Source organism: Schistocerca cancellata, chromosome 2 (assembly GCF_023864275.1).
Source record: "Schistocerca cancellata isolate TAMUIC-IGC-003103 chromosome 2, iqSchCanc2.1, whole genome shotgun sequence".
Lineage (NCBI taxonomy): Eukaryota > Metazoa > Arthropoda > Insecta > Orthoptera > Acrididae > Schistocerca > Schistocerca cancellata.
In genome coordinates, this window is record NC_064627.1 from 740387225 (window position 1) to 740409869 (window position 22645).

The 22645-nt window shown below is 37.8% G+C and overlaps 1 protein-coding gene across 1 annotated transcript in view; it reads left to right on the forward strand.

Moving 5' to 3' along the window:
* LOC126162539 (dual specificity mitogen-activated protein kinase kinase 6) overlaps positions 1-22645 on the forward strand; it is a 51611-nt gene that overhangs the window by 13741 nt on the left and 15225 nt on the right. Inside the window, exon 4 of the mRNA XM_049919115.1 lies at positions 14788-15024. Coding sequence (XP_049775072.1) covers positions 14788-15024 — 237 coding nt within the window. The remainder of the gene's footprint in view (positions 1-14787; positions 15025-22645) is intronic.

Below are 22645 nucleotides of genomic sequence, written 5' to 3' on the forward strand. Positions count from 1 at the left end.
TTACTTTCGTTTTGGAGATGCTAATCTTCATACCATAGTCCTTACATTTCTGATCTAGCTCTGAAATATTACTTTGCAAACTTTCAATCGAATCTGCCATCACAACTAAGTCATCCGCATATGCAAGACTGCTTTTTTTGTTTTCACATATCTTAATCTCACCCAGCCAGTCTATTGTTTTCAACATATGATCCATAAATAATATGAACAACAGTGGAGACAGGTTGCAGCCTTGTCTTACCCCTGAAACTACTCTGAACCATGAACTCAATTTACCATCAACTCTAACTGCTGCCTGACTATCCATGTAAAGACCTTTAATTGCTTGCAAAAGTTAGCCTCCTATTCCATAATCTTGTAGAATAGACAATAACTTCCTCCTAGGAACCCGGTCATATGCCTTTTCTAGATCTATAAAGCATAGATACAATTCCCTGTTCCACTCATAACACTTCTCCATTATTTGCCGTAAGCTAAAGATCTGGTCCTGACAACCTCTAAGAGGCCTAAACCCACACTGATTTTCATCCAATTGGTCCTCAACTAATACTCGCACTTTCCTTTCAACAATACCTGAGAAGATTTTACCCACAAAGCTGATTAAAGAGATACCTCTGTAGTTGTTACAATCTTTTCTGTTTCCATGTTTAAAGATTGGTGTGATTACTGCTTTTGTCCAGTCTGATGGAACCTGTCGCGACTCCCAGGCCATTTCAATTATCCTGTGTAGCCATGTAAGACCTGACATTCCACTGTATTTGATGAGTTCCGACTTAATTTCATCCACCCCAGCCGCTTTATTGCACTGCAATCTATTGACCATTTTTTCCAGTTCCTCAAATGTGATCCTATTTCCATCATCATTCCTATCCCATTCTACCTCGAAATCTGAAACATTACTGATCACATTTTCACCTACATTGAGCAACTCTTCAAAATATTCCCTCCATCTGCCCAAGGCATCCACAGGATTCACCAGCAGTTTTCCTGACCTGTCCAAAATACTTGTCATTTCCTACTTACCTCCCTTTCGAAGACTGCTAATTACACTCCAGAATGGTTTTCCAGCAGCTTGACCCATAGTCTCCAACCTGTTTCCAAAGTCTTCCCATGATTTCTTCTTGGATGCTGCAATTATCTGTTTGGCTTTGTTTCGTTTCTTTCTTCAACATAACTTTCTCTGTCTACCTGGGTTCTGGTATGTAGCCAGTTTTGATACACCTTCTTTTTCCTTTTACAGGCTGCCTTGACTGTATCATTCCACCAAGCTGTTTGCTTCATCCTACTTTTACACACTACTGTTCCAAGACATTCTTTAGCCACTTCTAGTACTGTGTCCCTGTACCTTGTCCATTCCTTTTCCAATGACTGTAATTGACTACATTCAACTAACTGGTACCTTTCTGAGATCGCTGTTATATACTTGTGCCTGATTTCCTTATTCTGAAGTTTCTCCACTCTTATCCTCCTACATATGGACCTGACCTACCTCCTGCACTTTCGGCCTCACAATCCCAATTTCACTGCAGATTAAATAATGATCAGTGTCATGAAAGAATCCCCTGAATACACGTGTGTCCCTCACAGCCTTCCTGAATTCCTGATCTGTTATTATATAGTCAATGACAGATCTGGTTCCCCTGCCTTCCTAAGTATATCGGTGAATGTTCTTATGTTTAAAAAAAGGAGTTTGTGATTACTAAGCCCATACTGGCACAGAAATCCAAGAGTTTTTTCCCTCCGAAACCTAACAGACATTTTTTCACTGACTTTTGGATGCACCTGATGATGTAGGTACCCTTCTCTTCATAAGTAAGAGTTTCTTCGATGTGTACAAAGCGTACTTGCCGATGTTTGAAACTCTGGGATTTATTTAATTGATGAAGAAATAAATGAACACTTTCATTTTAAGCTTGATGTTTAGAAAAAACTCAGAATTTGTTGTTAATTATTTCAATTTCTGCTACATTTTTAATAGATTCGGAAAATTCTATTTTGCATTTAGGAGGTTGGGTTTTGTAAGCATACCAAGTTTGGAAGTAATATGACTTATACTTTGTTATATGTACCTATATACACAAATTTGTTTTGCGGAAAATGCCCATTAAAGTTTCTGCTTGTGTTTTGGATTCTTTTAGAACCGTCCAGCACCATAAGCTGCTTTTCTTTTCACTTTGTGTATCAGTTTTCTTCCTTTTCACATTTCTATGACACTCTTCTTGATTGTGTCACCCCCAAAAACTATGCCCTCTCTGTCGCACACAAAGCTTTCGTATCATTCACTTCAGGCTTAGTTGTATTTTCTCTAAAAGATATTTTCTGCTTTGCACACCATCATTAAAAACATGAAACTGCATCATAAACACCAATAGCAACTGCATTTTTCTCACAAAAATGCTTTTTGGCAATCTTTCCCATACACATTGGTTAAAACTCACATTTGGGTTTTAGTATCACCATGAAGACATTTATTGAATAAGTTTTCATTTGAAAGGTCTGTGAATATATATTTGATGACTTCCCTTCACGCAATTGTTAGAGAAATCTTGTGATGATATTCTTCATCTCCAGCAATTGACCTTTGGAAGCCACACCATTATTCACTTCCCTTCAGGTACAAGTTGTGGATAGGATTATTGTCTGTGGACATTTTATCGAAATATAAGGCCCACGTTTTTCAGGTTCCCTACATCCTTTCTTATTGCTAAGCAATGTATGTAACCCTCTTGTTTTATTCCTTTCATCAGATAATTTTTCCTGACAGATCTTGTCAGCTTCTTAACTCTAGGGCCAAGTCTTTCCCGTACATGTCCCACACATTCTAACTTCTGCACATTAGTGTCAGTTCCAAGTGGAGCGCATTTTTGATCCTCAAGGAAAGGTTCACTGTCCCATCACCAGGGTACTTCCTATATATCAGGCTACAGGAGGCAGCTGATATGGTAAACAGGCTGACAACTCCCTGCACTTGATTCTCTATTGTTCATATTGCGTTTCATGATCTGGGATCCGTTTCACGCAACTGTGACAAAATTTGCTCAAACCTTTGACATCTAGTACTTTACCAGTATCAGCATGGGCCACTATGTCCGTGTCACCATAGTTGATTCAGCAGTAGGTTCTTTACCAGCAGTTTTCATTGATAATTCTGCAACTTCTCTTACTCCATTGAGTAGTAAGCTACATTATCTCTTAAATATTGCTGGAAGATGTGAAAGATTCGTAACAGCACAAAGCTTCCTTGGTGCCTTCTGTCCTCTACTGTTGGAATTTAGAATTGATGCCTCTGCTACGTATTACCTTTGCTGCAGTTGCTATGGACACTTTTATAGACGTTCCTATTTATGTGTACGTGTTTTGCGTACCCTTGTTACATTTGTTCTGTGCGTGTTAATAAAAGCATTTATGTTTACTTTCAAACTGTAACCCCGTGTTTATTTCAAGTTCAATAACAGGTTATGGGCCCAGGCACAGTCACACAGCAGTTTATTTGAAGTGAATAAAAACTATGTTTTTTTCGTCACGTCAAGACACAGATACAGAACGCCGATATCATGAGTTCAGTCAGTGCTAATTCCTTGCCGTTAATTGAAAAAAAACTGAAAGGAAGAGAAAATTAAAATACATGGCAATTTGCAATGAGCACTTATTTACAGCACAAACAATTGTGGCAGTGTATAATGGCGAGATCAAAGATGAAGTTAAGATATGCACCACAAGGGTCAAAATAATCTTATTAGTTGATCCTGCTATTTATGTGCATCTGCAGAGCATTTATCGGCTACAGCAGGAGAGTCAAAAAGTCTTCTAATGTCAGTATCATTACTTCATAGGGCTGGTGGAAGACTTTAGCACTGTGAATCATTTCATCTACTTCTCCTGGAATCATATTCCTACACTACTTTTTTGTCTTTTCAGTTATGTAAAAATCCTGGTCAATGGGCACATGGAATTATTCAGAAACCCGGAATTTAAATATTTTTTGCAACAGCTTAAGTCATAACAATTGATATTATTTGATTCTTAGTCTGCCCTGCACATTATCACACATTATTTGCAAATTTCATTTCTCATTTATACTGGAAGAAAGAACTTTTCAGCACACAAGAAGTGATCTCGTTCACACCACATTCAGCAATACTCCATGCCACAGCACATGCAATTTTGCCCTGTGTCATCAATGTGAAGGTGCAAGCTATAATTTGAAAGTTGCTGAAAGTAAAACAAGTTGGAATGTATTAGTATAGGAATGGAAATAACTTATTGCATGTCGACACTCAAAGTTGATGATGTACTCAAGGGCATACATGATTCGGTGTTGTCAGAGTTGAGAGCTTTTGTAGGCTTTCCAACTTTGTATGGATGTAGTTTTTGCCACAGTGTAGAAGAAAACTTTTCTGACCCAACTGCACATTTGATTTTCATCTTTGTCAGTCCCAAATCATACAAGTGTCATCATGATACCTACGAAATAACAAGCTATGATCTTTGTTTTTGTTGAGTTTGAACACCCTGTACATCCTGTAAATGTTGAGGCCATCACTAAACTAATGTTTTGAAGATTTAGGGAGGAGTATAGCTTTCTTTTTACAAGTTTCAGTTTGAGTTTATTTCACTTTGTGACTGTGTGTGTTAGGTTTATTTCACTGGTGTTTCTGAAGACATGTTCTCCCCCTTCAGTTTTTCAATCGCAGTGAACAAACGTTTGTGTGTTAGTCCTAACATGTCTTTAAATGATCTGCTGCACACCTCCAAGTTTTCATTGTCAGAGGGTAATCAGTAGGTTACCAAAACTTGCCTTTTACTTGACTCTTGATCATTGTGTTTCATGTTCAGTCTTCTCCGAATGTTGATAATGTTAATCAGACATAGTAGAGATGTGCCTTCAACATTAGTCATTTGCCTCAAGAACTTAACATGGACTTTTCTTAAAGCCTTTTGAGTGAAACTGTGGCACTTTTAATGACATTTAAAGAGCAAAATATATGTTAGGTTATGTTTGTTTGCAAAGTAGTTCCTTATAACCCCATCTATAAAAACAGCAATAATAAAGTGATGATATAAATTTCCAAAATAATGCTATTTGAACTTACCATTTTAAAAGAAAAGGCCTTGGGCAAGGTGATTTGCAACAATACATTCATTGTCACTTCCAAGCATCACACTGCCAGCTCCCATACCCAAACTTAAGAGATCTAGTTTCAGGCATCAGAGATATACAGATTAAGCAGCAATGGAGCAAGGACAGATCTCTGATGTAGTTTGCCATTTAATATCTTTGAAGAGCGTATCTTGTTGCCAGTGTGACCCTGAATGACCTGCCAGATAAGCTCTTCAAAGACACTAAATGATAGGCTACCTCATGGATTTGTCCTCACCCTATGTTGTTTAACCTTTACATCTCCAATATGCCTGAAATTAGATGTCAAAAAATTTTGATACACCGGTGAATAGGTGCTGGCAGCGAGACATCAAAATTTTGAAGAAATGGAAGCAGTCATAACATGATCTGGCAATAAATGGGAACGCACTTTCCAGTATGGAGACAAAAATCAAACCCCACCAGAGTTGTGAATAGTTAGCTCCATGTCTATTTTGGTGACAAAGCGCTTCACCACAATCACTAGTCTCATTCTGACTGAATTGTGGTTGTCAGGTTTATGGCTCTGTGGCACCTTCAGCTTTGAAATTGTGTTTAACTGGTCACTGGTGCCTTACAGATTAGTCCCGTAAACAGTCGCCTTGCTGAAGTGGAAGTCTTCTCTCTTCAGCTCTGATGGTACCAACTGTTGTTATATGCAACACCATCTGACAATTTCATCATCATCCAATGTATCATGTTCATTTTGCATAAGAGGGGCATTGCCCCTGCCGTCTGCCCTCGACGGAGTCACCAGTTGGAATGCAGCCATCTGCCGAGATCTCTGCCTAAGCACCTTGAAATCTACTCCTTGCGTTTTTCCACACTACCCCCCTTGGTTGGTACCAAGGCCATGAATTGGGCCTGCATATTCCACAGTCCTCAAATTCCGATCCCCCCCCCCCCCCCCCCCCCCACCATTAGACACGTGACCCTTTCAGTTCTCCTAGAGTAGCAAGCTGCTATCATCATTTATACAATGGCTCTAAAACCATGGATAAGGTGGAATATTTTTTTCTTTTACTTACATCACTTGTCAGGTGCAGCATTAAATGCTGGGAACACACAGTGTTTCTATTGTGGAGCTGATAGCCATTAACAAAGCCCTGCATTTTATTAAACAAGCTGCCATTGACTGTGTTTTAATTTGCAGTGACTCACTAAGCAATCTCAACATTGACCACTGTTTCTCTCATCACTCTGTGATATCTGCTACTCATGACCTCTGTCATTAGTTATACTGCCTGCTCAGCTGTTTTTTCTCTAGGTCACAGGTCATGTTGATATTCCATAGGAATGAACTGACTGACCATTTGGCTAAAGAGGTGATAATCCACCACACATTTGTTTCGATGATCACAGGTGTGGATGGGCGGGTGCAATTACGGCCTTTTTTCGTCCAGAGGTGGAACATTATACAGTGGGCTACTGCCCTTCTAATAAAACTCTGTACTATCAAGGAGACTACTGTTGCATGGCGTTCCTCCTCCTGTTCCAAATGGAATCCACCTGCATTGGTCATACCAGACTAACCCATAGTTTTATTATACGCTACAAGCCATCTCCCACATCCTTAGAGACAGGTAGTTCCTGTCCTAGTGGAATGGCCCCCTCCTTCTGGCCCTCCATGCTGCCTCTTTCATCCCTTTTTTACTCTGTTTTAATTGCCTTTAGCTGTAGTTTGCCTCTTTCTGCTGCACCCAGTTTCCCCTCTTAGGGATTGCTCTCTGAATAGTGAGAGCTGTTAAATGCCTTGATTGTACGGATCAGGGATGGGACAGCTCTTGTCACGTACAGAGCCCCAGGGACATCCATCTGCTGCCATTGTTTTATTCTCGACAGTCCAACCTGATGTCCACTACATTTTTAGCTTCCTCATTGTTCTGAATGTCCCACCTAGAATGCAATCTATGGTATATTACTGTCTTATCTTGTAATTGGGTTGGTAGGAGTCAGATGCATATGGGATTTCTCTCACCATAATTGAGTTCTGAAAGAGACACACACACACACACACACACACACACACACACACACACACACACACACACACACCCGCTCCTTCAATCTATGTATTAGCCCAGTACTCATACATCTCTGTAAATTATTTCTCAGCCATGACATCAGTGTTGTCTTCAGTGCTTAGATTTTACTGCTCCTGTACATCAGAACATGACCCTGGTAGACGTCACAAAATCCAGATGAACTATCCCTGATTCAAAGGAATGATGACATCACTGTTTAGTCCCTTAATCCTCAACCAACCAACCAACCAACCAATCCAGATTAATGTTGATCAAATACTTTATATATAGGTGGTATCAGTAGCTGCTGTGTCAATATCTATTAGTACTAGTACTGTGTATGCAGCAACTGAAAAGATTTTTCTCGCCTCACTGTCCCCCAACCCTTTCAATAAATGTTGTTTTATTTAGTTAAATATAGGCTTTTGTCATTTATTTCTTGCTTGTAGTGTGTATATGATGTTTGCATGTACATTTTGTTAGAAGTCTCCCCATTTCTAATTGCTGCTGTACATAAAAAAAAAGTGAACTGGGGGATCATAAATGACAGTGAAACCCAACAAGGCTGACATTGAAGTCTATTGGTAAGACAGTATTTTCAGGATGGCCAGTAACACAGACCAATGGCAGCCACAGGGTGGAAGGGTGCGAGGGTAAGGAGTGTTTCTCCACTTCAGCCCTCACTGGCATATTTCTCAGCTGCCTACTGCTTTGATAATGAAGCTGTCACAAGTTAGAGTTCTTGCATAAAGTGTTCAAATAGTATCTCACAATATTCTTCATGGATTATCATAAAAGGGGCAAAAAATATCAGAAGTTTCGATCCCATTGGCCCTCTGTCAGTCAAAGCATCTACTCATAAACACTCCATGTAGCTGCAAAGGATATGTTTAAATGTCTGTGTGTACAAGTGTGTGCTTAAACTGAAAGAAGTGGTAGCTGAAAAACTACTTTCTGTACTGCTTCACATCTCCATCTGCCACGCATCAAAAAGTTTGAGTGGTTGACTTGCCTACAAACTAACAATAGAATGAGGTGGTGCAATGAACCATTTCAGTGGGCCCATCATTGACACCATGTGTACCTGAATCTTTCTTCATTCCATTGCAATATTGACATTTTCTGTCATTGTTTCTGAGTAAATTTTAAGTCTGGTGTATATTTTGGAAAACTGCATTTAAGCTGTCCATTTGATGACAGTACATTATGACCATGTCAACCATGATTATTGCAGTATATTTCTTTACTCAAACTAGACTAGTGCTAAAGTGCAAGAATGTAATTATTATTTTTGTATCCAGGTCAGGAAAGTACAATTACATACAAATACAAAACATATCCATAATAAATACACAAGACTTTGTACGTGTCAAATTGATTTCAGGGAACAGAATATGGCAGTCTTCATTGCTGGAACATTTGCTGAAACCATGTCATTCAGCATGCAGGCTTCAGGCAGACAAAGATATGCTCAGCATCCTCCCCATTTGCAAGTTGCGTCTCCGCTAATGCAGCCCCACCACTTAGAGTGTAGTTTGCACCACATCACACCAGTTTGCAGTCTGTTAAGAGTCTTCTGCATGTGCTAGTTGTAATAGGAAACCAGCAGCAGACTCTTTCTTTAGGTTTTGGCTATTACATCAACTTGCATTATTCTGCCACAGTCGTATTTAGTTGTTCGAAGAAAGCTCTGTCTAGACTTCGGCCTAGAATGTGCGATGTGGTGCTTTGTTTACAAATATGAAATGCCTGAAATAGTTTTCCGGTTTTTTCTCGACATCTGCCACTGTTATTCATCTAATATCCGAGGGTGCTAGGCCTGCGAGATGGTAAACTATGTCAACTGGAGTCGGTTGTAGGCAACCAGTTACGATGTCGCCTGTCTCATTAAGAATGGTGTCAATGAGCCCGGTGTGCTGTAGTGAGCGTGAGTATAATATTAGTGCAGACTTTGAACTTCGTGTAACCACAATGGTAGTGGAAAGTAATTGTGCATTAGTTTTACTCAGAGGTATGAAGGGATGTCCCAGTGTCGTAGCTGTGTTCCCGTCCCAAGTTACTTAGTTTTTTTTCTTAGTTTATCTGTTTCTCAAGTGAAATGCACAGTCGTGCTTTGGATGGTTTAGGCTTTAAATGGTTGTTGTCATAGTATTCTACAGATCTTAAAGGACTGCGGTCATTTTCATTTCTACCTCCCGAAACTGTCTTCCTCGGACTGCAGCTGCTATATTGTTGGCTGTGCAGCAGTGATGACAGCACACTGCCTTGATGAAGACTGGTCTTCTGGATTCTCCATTAGCTTTTGTTGCTGTTCAGTGTGACAAAAAATGGCCTGTTTTGTAGTAGGCTTTGGAAGAACTGCATTAATTGGCTGTCCCTTGTGACTGTATACATCTTTGCGAGTTTGTGAGGGTCTAGCCCCATCCGAATCACTTTGTTCAACTCGTAGGTCGTCTAGGCCTGGAGCTTTGTTATTCTTCATCCTCTAGTTCCACTAAAGTGAAAGGGCAGTATTTTATTCGACGTATGTTTGTAGCTTCATCCTTTCAGATCGTATTTGGTTTTGCCATTTAGTAGCAAATAATGAGCTGCGATTACATTATACATTTCGGCAGAAACTCTGGTGTGGTCATCACTGAGGGTTTTGGTGAGTTTCCGTGCTTGGTGACTACTGTGCTTTGTGTCTGTGTCACTAGTTTGCACCGATTTTCTTTTGTGGAGGAAGATAATTGTTCACCTGTTTGAATTGTTTCTACAGAGGAGGGTCTTCACTGAATAGTTCATGTTTCTCCAGCAGTGCTTTAGCAGCTTTGTCAAGTCCTGGGATGTATGTAGTTCTACAGACCCTACAGGTGAGATGTTTTTCACTAGGGTGGGAAATTGGACAAATTGATCGTACCTTTCTGGGATAGTGTCCACACGGTGCAAGAATATATCGCTGATCATATAAAAAAAGGAAAAGAAAAAGAAATGTGTATGACATTTTTTCTCAGGAGTCCCCTTCTGGTCAGTTCGGCTGCCTGGTACAAGTCCTTTTGACGCCATTTCGGCAATTTGGGTGCTGATGGTGAAATGATAACACATCCAGTTCTGAAAAAGAGAATTTCCTGCCCAGTTGGGAATCAAACTTGAAGTTTTGTGATTGAGAGTCAGCAGCAGTACCCCTGACCGTGGGCTTCTGATTGATCCTAAACAGTGGTTGATAATATTGACTACTGCAATTATGTATGAAATCATTTTGAAGTGTTACAGATAGATGTTTACCTGAGCATACTGTTAGCAGAAGTATTAGTTATCCATGATAAAATGTGAAAATATTTCTTTCATGTCAAATAAAGTAATGTATTTAGGCATTCTCTCATAGATTAAGAGTGTAGTGGAAAAATATTGTGGTTTTTTTAATTATTTTTTTATTTATTTTTTATTACAATATACAGGCACTTTGCCTATTAAGTGCTTGTGGTGATAATGTTGATATAAGATGATATTCAGCAAAAACTCTAGATTTAGATTTAATGAATTATAAAATCAACAGATACCACATTTCATTATGTACTGTACACCATTGATAGGGACTTGGTGCAGTGGTTAGCTTGTGAACTTGCATTTGGGAGGTGCATGGTTCTTATTACTCCCAGGCAATGCTGATTCAGCTTTTCCACTTTTTATCTGTTACCTATGTTTGATCACTACAGATGGCAACAGGTGCTCTGTAGAGATCTAGGGGCGGGGGAATAGTCAAGAGTTTTTTATGAGCGTTTGTTTGGTGAACACGAGCCCAAAGCCCCTACAACATTTCTGTTTGTGTCTTGAAAATCTAATTTCTGTCTATCCTTTATACTCCAACTAGGTGTTGAGCCAGTAATGGTTATGTAAAGGCATGACAAACTTGGATTTCCCGAGCTGGAGGATACTAAGTGCTGTCAGTCCCCTACCACTGGGGTGTGGCAGTGGAATGTTGCATGTCTCGGACAAGAAGTTTTGTCTTAAATACCCAGACCATGGGAGGGTGCAATAAATGTCTTCGTGTGTTCTGAGCTGATGTGATGATTGTCTATTGAGTTCAAGTAGGGTTAGCAGAAAATGTCTCTTGTACCATTTACACCAAAGTTATATTAGGCTTTTCAGGTATGCAGGACCTTAAGATCTTAGTATTGACTGTTGATGAAAGGACAGCTGGACAGGTTTCATGCTTTCTCAAAGAGTGTGCCTTTTATTTAATGATAAGACAGTACCCAAGTTGGCAAGTGGGATGGTAGTGTAAGGGATACCTCCTACTGCATGTTGAGTTACGGGGGAAGCTTCGACTGTGCCTAACCCACTTGCCAAGCAGGTAATTCTCTTTTACCTTCTATTGTATTTCACATTTGCGATACTTGCTATGCTCACAGCTCTCCTACACAGTAGCCCAATTTTCCTTGCATTTTTACGTTTCTTAAAAGAGTCTTTATATCTTAGTGTCACCAGTATTCTAAACATTTGTTATACTATTTTCCTTATGGTGAGGTACAACCCTTAGATGACTATTATTTTTGGTTTGCAGTTGTGTTCTCAATGAATTTGTACCATAAATCGTACTTTTGTCCCTTAATCTCTATACTTCCAACCAATCTGTTCCTGTAGAGATGGAAAGAACAATTGATTATACAATACATACTTTCACAGCCAATATTTATAAACTTGTTGCCATTGGTTTTATGGGCATTAGACCATGGTCTAAGGCATGGTTTTTGTGCCCAATGTTCGTCTGAGGATGTCTATCACAGAGATGAAATGAGGCACAGAAACAAGGCTTAGACTACTGTCCTAATTACGCGTGGGGAAAAAAAAATATAAAAACAAAGAAGCTTTAACTTACCAAACGAGAAAGCGCTGGTATGTTGATAGACACAATAAAATAAAAAACCCACACACAAATATTCAAGCTTTCGCAACCCATGAAGCAACTACGGGTTGCGAAAGCTTGAATATATATATATATATATATATATATATATATATATATATATATATATATATATATATATATATATCTGTGTGTGTGTGTGTGTGTGTGTAAACAATGATGATGTAACTTACCAATCGAAAGTGTAGGTATGTTGATAGAGACACACACACACACACACACACACACACAAAATTCAAGCTTTCGCAACCAACGGTTGCTTCATCAGGAAAGAGGGAAGGAGAGGGAAAGACAAAAGGATGTGGGTTTTAAGGGAGAGGGTAATATATAGGTAATGTGGTTACAATCTTAACTGGCCAAAGCTACTAGGAAAACTACCATCATCTATGCTTGCTTATGGTAGTCTACTATAGCCTTCAATAGTTTCGCAGATTTACACAACATTTTAATAGTGGCATCTGCTTTTACATCAACCCTACTTACTTCATCTCAGGGATAATTCTAAACTGATATATGTGATAATAATTTGATTTAGTGAATCAGAACTGTAAAATATTCTTCACCCTTTTTGTGTATGTCACTTCTGTTATTCATGCTTGGAGTCATACAGACTTTTTTGAAAGACGCTGTTTGTGCATGAAAAGTTTCAGCAACTGAAAATTAAGTTTATTTTTCAGGTCATTCAGAGTAATTGAAACTTGCATGAATAAAATGTAGCCTCTAATTGAAGAAACAGTAAGGAGGAAAATTCACTTAAGGGGACTGGTTCATGAACACAAGGGAAAATCTTGAAAAATTTGTCAGTTTCCTAATAATTGTAGCTTAAAGAAGTTGTAAGCCTATGCAATATTTACCATCTGTTTAACAGATCTTTTGGGAAATACTTGCTGTATGAACCACAGCTTTTGGTCTCTCACTTTTTTGTGAATTGGATTTTGTATTACAAGTGAAATAAAGCATGTTAAAAGGGGGGTAGCATGACAAACGGGCCAACTTAGAGCAGGAGAGGCACCACAGGACATTTTAATTTCCAGTGTCTATACTTTTACAAATAAATTCATAAAACTTTGTCAGGGTGACCAGGAAGGATTCAGGATTCACTCTCATAGAAGTGGAAGTTCAAAAACATAACAAAATAAATATTTTTAAGTGTGGAATTTCTTAATTTTTTTCACTTACTATTGGCTGCATTTGTTGCTACGGGTATACTTTTCTTTATAAGTAAGAGAAATTCTTCAATGAATTTTGCATAGCATACAAGCCATACTTACAGGTGCATGAACTCTACATTTATCCAAATCTGTTAAAAACTGTGGTAAAAATTGAGATACTTAAATATAAAATTGGAGTTTATTCTAAACGCAAAGTTTAAAATGTAGCTGCTCATTAATTTTTTCATAAATTAAATAAATTCTAGAGTTTCTTACACCTGTAAGGAAGGACAGTCTTTTGTTCTCATCCTGTATGGTAAGTATCTCCTGACCTGTGGTTCTGGATGACTTTCCCAAAATCTACACCTAGTCCTAGACCTCTCCATTCCTTTTCCTTCACCCCTCTTCCTTCCCCTTCAACCCTTCTGGCTCCGAAAGCTTGACAGTTACAACTGTCTTTTATGTGTGTCTTCTACCACCACTTGGTGAACTACTATTTTGCTTTATGAAACTGAAAATAAGAGTTTCCTTATCTTTTGTTGTAAAATTATTCTCTCTCTCTCTCTCTCTCTCTCTCTCTCTCTCTCTCTCTCTCTCTCTCCCCCCGCCCCCATCCCTCTCTCCTTCTTTCAAAATAGAGGTATGTATGAACATGCATAGCAAAAGCCATTGCCAGAGAAACAGATTGTGATTAACTTTTATTAGTGTCAGATACGTGCAAAACAAAATTGATGCTTAATATAGGGTGATTATAAAGTTTTAGGCAACATACAGCGTTGTTTTGTGTAAGTAAAGCTAAAAGTGCCCTGTGATTTGATGGGTGCTCAGAATGTTTGTAGTATGAAAATGTATCAGTTCTCACAAAATATTAAATTAAAGATAGCAAATATCATACACATCTACATCTACATGATTACTCTGCAATTCACATTTAAGTGCTTGGCAGAGGGTTCATCGAACCACAATCATACTATCTCCGTGCCATTCCACTCCCGAACAGCGTGCTTTGTGAACTTTGTGAACATGGTGCTCCATTCCTGGCTAGAGGAAGGGCTTTTGAAGGTGCTGGGCGGGGGGCGGGATGTATTATGGTTAAAGGAAATATGACTTTCCAAGGAGTAGGTGTGAAAGTTGCCCAGGAACCAATGGTATGACCAGACATGATGACACTGAAGTATTAACAAGCATATCACCTACAGGATCACACTGTTTTGTTCAGAGTCGTCTGGCTTATGCCAATTGAAGACTAGAGACAGAGGAAAATATGTTGCATGTAAATATTATTTGGCAATTTGAATAAGACTTTGTACATAAACTCCAATGATTTTTTAATTGCAGTGAAAAAATATGAAAATCAAAATTTGCGTTGCATGCCTTTAAAAGTATTCACCAGAAAATGAATTTATCTAGTTCTGATGTTGTAAATGGAATTCTGTTCATAGCTTCGTGATTTTCCTTTAGACAATATTAATTTATTTAGATTTGAGATACATTACATGTATAAAAGCAGTTAATTTGTTGTTAATTTAAGTCAAAGTTTATTTACTTTTCGTGTCTGTTTTCCAGAGAATAGCTGCTACTGTGAATACCCAAGAACAGAAAAGACTGCTTATGGATCTAGATATCTCGATGCGCTCTTCTGATTGCCCATATACAGTCCAATTTTATGGTGCATTATTTCGAGAGGGTGACGTATGGATTTGCATGGAGGTTATGGACACAAGTCTTGACAAATTTTATGTCAAAGTATACAAGCATGATCGCACAATCCCAGAAGATATCCTTTGCAAGATAACATTCGCAGTAAGTATCTACATCTAAGTTTGTTTATAACCGTGTTTTGAAAACTAGTGGTTGCTTAAAAATGAACTGTTGAATCTGTATTTTATTTCATACATACATGCACTGTCAATTGCAATGTAGGCAATGTTATCGGACTAGAGTACGCAAGTTACAAGGGAATACATAGGATAAAGTCTACTTACTGATGAAAACAGATTGACAAATGTGTATAGAAGTGGATAAGTGGATTGATACATATGTATAGAATTGATCTTTTTATGTAACTTTGTGAACATGGTGCTCCATTCCTGGTTAGAGGAGGGGGTTTTGAAGGTGCTGGGGGGGGGGGGGGGGGTATTATGGTTAAATGAGTAGGTGTGAAAGTTGCCCAGGAACCCATGGTATGACCAGACAGGATGGCACTGAAGTATTAACAACATGAAATATCTAAAAACCAGAGAAATAACACGTTAAAGGTGAAAGACGAGGTAAAACGTGATAGAAGTGTAGAAGAAACAGAAATGGGGAAATGAGGTTCTTTGCATGTTTGCATGCATGCAGGATACCTGCAACCTTTTTCTGATTACTTATAATTTGAAAGGGAAGAAAATTTGAAACCATTTGAGACTCTCCAGAGACCTATGCTACTTAATGCTGTGTTCCACTTTCTTTTATCTGCTTGATGATTTGGGAATGTAGTTGCCCATAATTTTGTACCATGCACAACATTTCATCTGGGCATCTGCCAGACATCTTCATATTAGCTGTCAGAGATGGTTTGGTAAGAAACAATTTTGGTAATTCCCATTATTGAGACATAGCACACTACCTTTATTCACACATAATAGATGAGGAAATAAGTGTTGAAGAGGCACAACCTTTGTAGCTTCAGTACTTGATCACTGCCTTTCTTATCAGGCATATCTAGGGCACAGTGGAAGTCCTCCTCCACCTCTAATAATAATGGTTAAAGCCAAACTTGATACATGCAAAATTCGTTGGTTGATGATGTGTCAAATATTTTAAGTGATTCCCTATTTACTTTGTCCACAGTACTTTAATAGTACTTAAATTGTTCATAACTTCAGCCTCAAAGATTCAAATTCACTAAAAATACTTTGTTTTTTGTAATTCTTCCTGTTTTATGTAATCGTCATGTTCCTGTTTGTCTTCAGTCCATTTCAATCGAGGTTCTATTGTTGGATATTTTTTTCTGTTCTTGATGGAGAAATTTATACTTACACACTTTTCAGTCACAAAATAGAAATTTAAAATATTTAGAGAAATGTTACACTGAAAGACTACCATAATGTCATTGTGTTGTGTAATTCTTGAATACAGCTAATCAGTTATTGATGTCAGTGATACTAGTCATCTTCTCAGCATTTGGTTCTCCACACTTAGCAATATTCATCATACCAAATAGTGGCATGTTGTAGAGGGAAACAAGTGAAAGATGGGACAATTTGTGGAAAAAACTGAGATGAAAATATAAAAGGGATTCATGTCAATAAGACTAGCAGCACCACAACTTCAAAAACTTTATTGTAGGGCCAGTTTTTTATCATTTTTGTTTTTGAATCATCTACATTATTCAAGTTTATGTTCATAAATCTCATTAGATAGTGACAAATAGTAGGTACAAGAAGTCCAGGAGGAATTAACCATGAATAATGTACAATTTTGCCCTCTGCAGCAAGCAAAACAATGAGAGACCAAAATGATATGTAATTTGAACACCATAGAAAATTTGATATAAATAATGAATTCGTAAGATTTCTTTGAAGTTGTGTGAAAAAAAGTCTGGGATCAAATTTCATGTCTTCAATTTGTAGACTTAGTTCTTATTGATTCTGTATGGGTCACAAATTCCTCTCAATTTTCTGTCAACTCCAGTTTAGTTATTGTCTCCTGCTCTTGAAGTATTTGAGGCATTGGAACGTCTCTTCTTTCACATTACAGCCCTTGATGACCCTTGGCCTCCTCAGCAAGATGCCTACATACTTCACTCTTCTCTGGTTTTCTCTTTCATCCTTGAATTTTCACCTTTGTGAGATCAGCCAACACATTGTCCAGCCATCCAGCTCTTGGTTGGCCCTTCCTTCTGGTGGAATACAGTGTGCCTCTTATTAATCGTTTAGGAATCCTGTCATCTCTCATCTTCTCCACATGTCCTAACTACTGTATTCTTAGAGATTCAACCAACTTCAGTATGTCCTTCACTTGCATAAGACCTTGTATTTCATGGTTGTAACTTAATCTCAAACATTCAGCATTTTATAAAGCCCTGAAAGGCTTGGGGACCTGAGATTAGCAAAGGAGGGTAGGTGAATTTACATTGAAGGTCACAAAGGCAAAAGTAAAGGTGAACAACAAAATGACAGAGCTTTTAAAGTTAAAGATGAGTGAAACAGGCCGATTGTCTCCCTGCAGTCCTGTTTATCTTACCACTGCTTGTCTGATAGGGGGGAAAAAAGAAAAATAGACGAGAGGAACAGTAATGATGAAGTACAATCAGATATGTGCATATGCAGACAATATTGCAATTGTGGTAAGAGATGTAAAAATCTTTAGAGAAATTTATGAAATAATGGAAACCAAAGGCATGTTGTTATTGTTGTTCTTGTTGTCTTCAGCCCAGAGACTGGTTTGATGCAGCTCTCCATGCTACTCTATCGTGTGCAAGCTTCCTCATCTCCCAGTACCTACTGCAGCCTACATCCTTCTGAATCTGCTTAGTGTATTCATCTCTTGGTCTCCCTCTACGATTTTTGCCCTCTACGCTGCCCTCCAATACTAAATTGGTAATCCCTTGATGCCTCAGAATATGCCCTTCCAACCGATCCCTTCTTGTCAAGTTGTGCCACAAATTTCTCTTCTTTCCAATTCTATTAAATACCTCCTCATTAGTTATGTGATCTACTCATTTAGTCTTCATCATTCTTCTGTAGCACCACATTTCGACAGCTTCCATTCTCTTCTTGTCTAAACTATTTATTGTCCACGTTTCACTTCCATACAAATACTTTCAGAAACGACTTACTGACACATAAATCTATACTCCATGTCAAACAAATTTCTCTTCTTCAGAAATGCTTTTCTTGCCATTGCCAGTCTACATTTTATATCCTCTCTACTTCAACCATCATCAGTTATTTTGCTCCCCAAATAGCAAAACTACTTTAAGTGACTCATTTCCTAATCTAATTCCCTCAGCATCATCTGATTTAATTTGACTACATTCCATTATCCTTGTTTTTCTTTTGTTGATGGTCATCTTACATCCTCCTATCAAGACACTGTCCATTCCGTTCAGCTGCTGTTCCAGGTCCTTTGCTGTCTCTGACATAATTACAATGTCATCGCCGAACCTCGAAGTTTTTATTTCTTCTCCAAGGAACACACATTTTTTTGTTTCCTCCAAAAAACATTCTGCTCTGAGTTACAGCCCTCCGAAGGTAACACTGTGCATACCATTTTGAAGATGCGAATTTTGGAAAATTTTTTAAAATGCTGTGTCTCTGCGACAGTTCTAGATATTTTATTGTAAAGTTCTTTTACTATAGTGTTCCGAACTTTTTTATAATTTATGGAAAATTTTTAAAAATGCAAATTGATAAAATTTTGATTTTTTTTTCTTTTTTTCTGTTGATTTGTAGTATATGGTTCTACATTCGCTGAAAAGGAGAGCTTCCACTTTTAGGATGAACAGGTTTTATGAACAATTGAATTTTTTGTCGTACATAAAACCTCTTTTACTACCACATTATCACATGACAGGCTCATAAAAAATCAAACCTAGCCTTATTTAACATAATTTTAGTTTTGAAAGATAAGTAAGGGACTCATTTTTAAAGCATTGTAAGTGGTTCCTAAATGTATTTGTGAAAGGTCCCAAGACTCAAAGGTTTCAATTTATACAAATTCTGTGCACTCTGTTTTGTACTGAAATTAGCCAGTCAATGAACTGAAAATGTGTTCCACTGCTTCAGTATCTTCCTTTGATATAGAGTGATGCTGTCCTATTGAACCAATACGAACTGGAGCAATTATAGTCTTCAAAACATTGTGAGCAGGAATTGGGCACTGATAGCATTGTTGCTGTCCTTCAGCTGGAAACCTATATCCAGCAGCTGATACCCGTGGTAGCATAAAGTTCACTACAATTTCGTTTAACTGGTGTCTATAATCTCTGAAATCCACCAGTCATACGCACACACCACAAACATCCCCCTTCTCAGGTTGTGAATCAGAATATTATCCTGCTGTTTCTGAGATGTTGGCCAAACGAACGAAATTTCTTCTTTCTTGGTCTTTAAAGTGCATGCAATATGAGTTTGCCCATCACTGTGAGTCCAAAAATGTGTCTTCTGAATTCCTTTCACAGGAGTAGCTTGTTTGGACCGTTCTTCTGTTTCCTGCTCATGAAATTCTTCGATTTCCTCTTTGTACAAAAGCATGAGGGCTGTGGATGTGTAAGATTTTACGACTCTTGTAAAATCCTCAGCATTCTGAATTGCAGCTGTATTTGGTCTTGAAAGATTATGTTTTGTAGCATGGTGCTTCAGCAGGCCTCCTACACCATCACAAGGCTCCTTTCTGTGACCAGTGGCACTGTACACCCAGTCAGTTAGCACAAGCGACTTAACTCAATTCAAACAGCTGGTAATGATTTTTAAAAGGATTAGGAGCTCCATGAGAAATAATGATGATCTTCTCTGCCTCTGTTTGCAGTTGAAGAATTTTGCGCATTTCTAGCAAAGCATGTGCCGAGTCATGTCATGTGTCATCACCTGTAACTGCAACACTTAGGGTCTTGTTTTGAAAATGTTAGTCACTCCTTTAAAAAATTGAAACCTGGTCATTACTCCAAAGATAACCTTGTACTTCTTGTGGCAGAATTACAGACCTGTTCTCAGCAAAATCACAGTGAAGCACTAAACGTAGTTCTTCAGCCTGTACATACCCTTTCACTTCTGCAATGTGCTGTTGTTGGAATTTCTTTAGATGCTGGTGTGTTACTGCTTTCACTGACCATTTGCCAAGTTGATCAATGAAACTGTCAAAGGCAACAGTTTTCTTAATTAGTTTATTTTCCTCCCATGCCGCATATATAATTTCTGCAGAGTTATCTGCTACGTCTTCCAGGCCAAGTGTCTGTAGAGACAGTCTTCCCTTTCCAGGACAGTCACCACATTCGTGAAACAAACAAGTCTCTCTCTTTGCGTCACAGACTACTAATGACTTCACACACCCAATCAGTGTTGGTCACTTGCTCCAGTGAGTTCTTCAAAGTTACCACACAAATTTCAAAATTAGCACAGTACACATACAAAAAATTTTCTCTAGGTGGGTGTGGAAATACCCACTTAGGTTGTAGTACACAAAATTTTGATCTTCTAATATCTGAAGTTCTATAGTTGCTCTTATAAATTGCAAAAGTTCCTTTAATATTGCGAGTCATGTACTTCTTCACTTTCACAACTTTTTGACTATCAACTGTTACAGTTATAGTGTCTTTTTGTTGGTGCTCTGGTGAGAGCAGTCCCATTTGTCTTCCAGATAAAATGACTGCACTATTTGAACATGAGCTGCTTCTGCAGAATGACCATAATAGGAATCTGGTCTTCAAAATATCCCTTTTACAGACCTCACATTTCTTGATTTGTTTACCATGTACTTTGATACTGATAGAACATGTTTCAAAATTGTGTTCTTTGAAAATACCTCCGGAATAATAGTTAAAACATGCACCTTTTAACTGTAGGATGCACAGTATTCAACAGCTGAGTTGATATTTGTGAAAAATTCGTGGCAAGAGGTGCAAGAATGCTTTGGTTCATTTTCTTCTGAAGTTGGAATTTCTGCTTTGAAGAGTGTAGTCAGTTTTACTGTAGTGTATTCATCCATAGCTTTAGTAATTTCTCTGCACTTTCTTCAACACACAGAGCTTATGACTCGACTTTACTGACCACGGTTTCTTAAAAGGACTAACACCTACCTCTGAGTTGACTGATTATGGGTATTTAATTCGGAGTCTTCAAATGAGAACACTTATTTCCAACCCGAACAAAGTCTGTTTTTTTGTTTGTATTATATATCACTCTTCTATGGATATGGAAATAATCAGCACACTTCACTCTCCTGTAGCCCCGTTCAGAAGACATTTCAAACAGTCTGTTTCACAAAACACACTGCAACTGTGTCAACTGGCAAATTCCTCGCAAAACCACAAAACTCACTGGATGGTCTCAGATTTCTTAGAAGCCTCTTCACTAAACAAATTAGCACTGAATGGCTACAATACAGAAACCCGCAATGAACAACCCTGACAAAGAAACTGACAAGAAACTACAACAAAGTGTACGAAATATCTGCAGCAATGAAAGTGCAAAGAAGTAACTGCAACAAAGACAGTAGAAACAAACATTGTAACAAAGAAATTAGTAAGAACAACTTCCATGAAGACACTCTTAAAAGCTATAAATAAATAAATAAATAAAACCTGTCCAACTTAAAAGTAGCTCTCCTTTACAGAGAATATAGTACTACATAGTACTAATCAACAGAAAAAATCTAACTTTTCTGGATTGGCATTAAAAAATTTTTCTGTAAATTATAAAAAAATTCAAAAGGTGACAGTAAAAGAACTTTGACAGGTATGTCCAAACGGAGCATACCATTGTAATCATAAAGCAATTATCACTCAAATAAAAAAACTGTAACAAAATATCTAGAACTTTACAGATACAGCATTTAAAATTTTTTTCCAAAATTCCCATCTTCAAAATGATGTTTGCAGTGTCATCTTTGGAGGCCTGTATCTCAGGGCAGGAATTTTTTTTGGAGAAAACAAAATTGTGTTTCCTACTTACTCCTGAATTTTAACATATGAATAGTCCAGCAGAAAAACCTGAGAAGTCACAATTCTTATTTCTTTCAGGAGATGAAATTTTAAGTTTTAAGACTCATAAAATTTTAGTTTTTCAAGTTATGTGCTTCATTTTTGTTTTAGACCTTAATATATCTTTCAGAGAAAGAGTACTGCAGAAATTATACACATCTGAATAGGATTTACAATAATATGATGCATTTTTATTACAAAGGCAGGCCATACAGAGGAAAAATGACAAGTCCATAACATATTGCAGGTAACTACAAGATTTCAAATTCATGTTACAACAAATTATCTCATATAATCATTTAATATTCTTCTATAAATGGTCCTGCACTTTTTCAATGGTGTATTAATGCAAAAGACGATCAAAATACACTTGCACTTCACTACGGCTAAATCTTTTCAAGTCTTGTAAATCTCTGTATTTTTGCAGCAGATATTTTAAGATCACCTTCAAAAAATCAGAATCTCCTAATTTAAATGGCTATATGCCTAATACTAAAAAATACTTATTTCTGTAAATAAAAAAAACTTTCAAATCATATTGCTGTAAAAGAATTACTATACCTTCATATTTAGCAGAGGGTAGGCTGAACTTGCCTTCTTTCAGGCTGGAATCTTACCCTTTCTTTCCACAAAGAAGTAATGAAGCTTGCTCATATGCTCCATTGTAGCTTCCTCTATACTGAACCAATGCTGCATGGTGTCGTGTGACTTCCAAAAATGGTTCAAATGGCTCTGAGC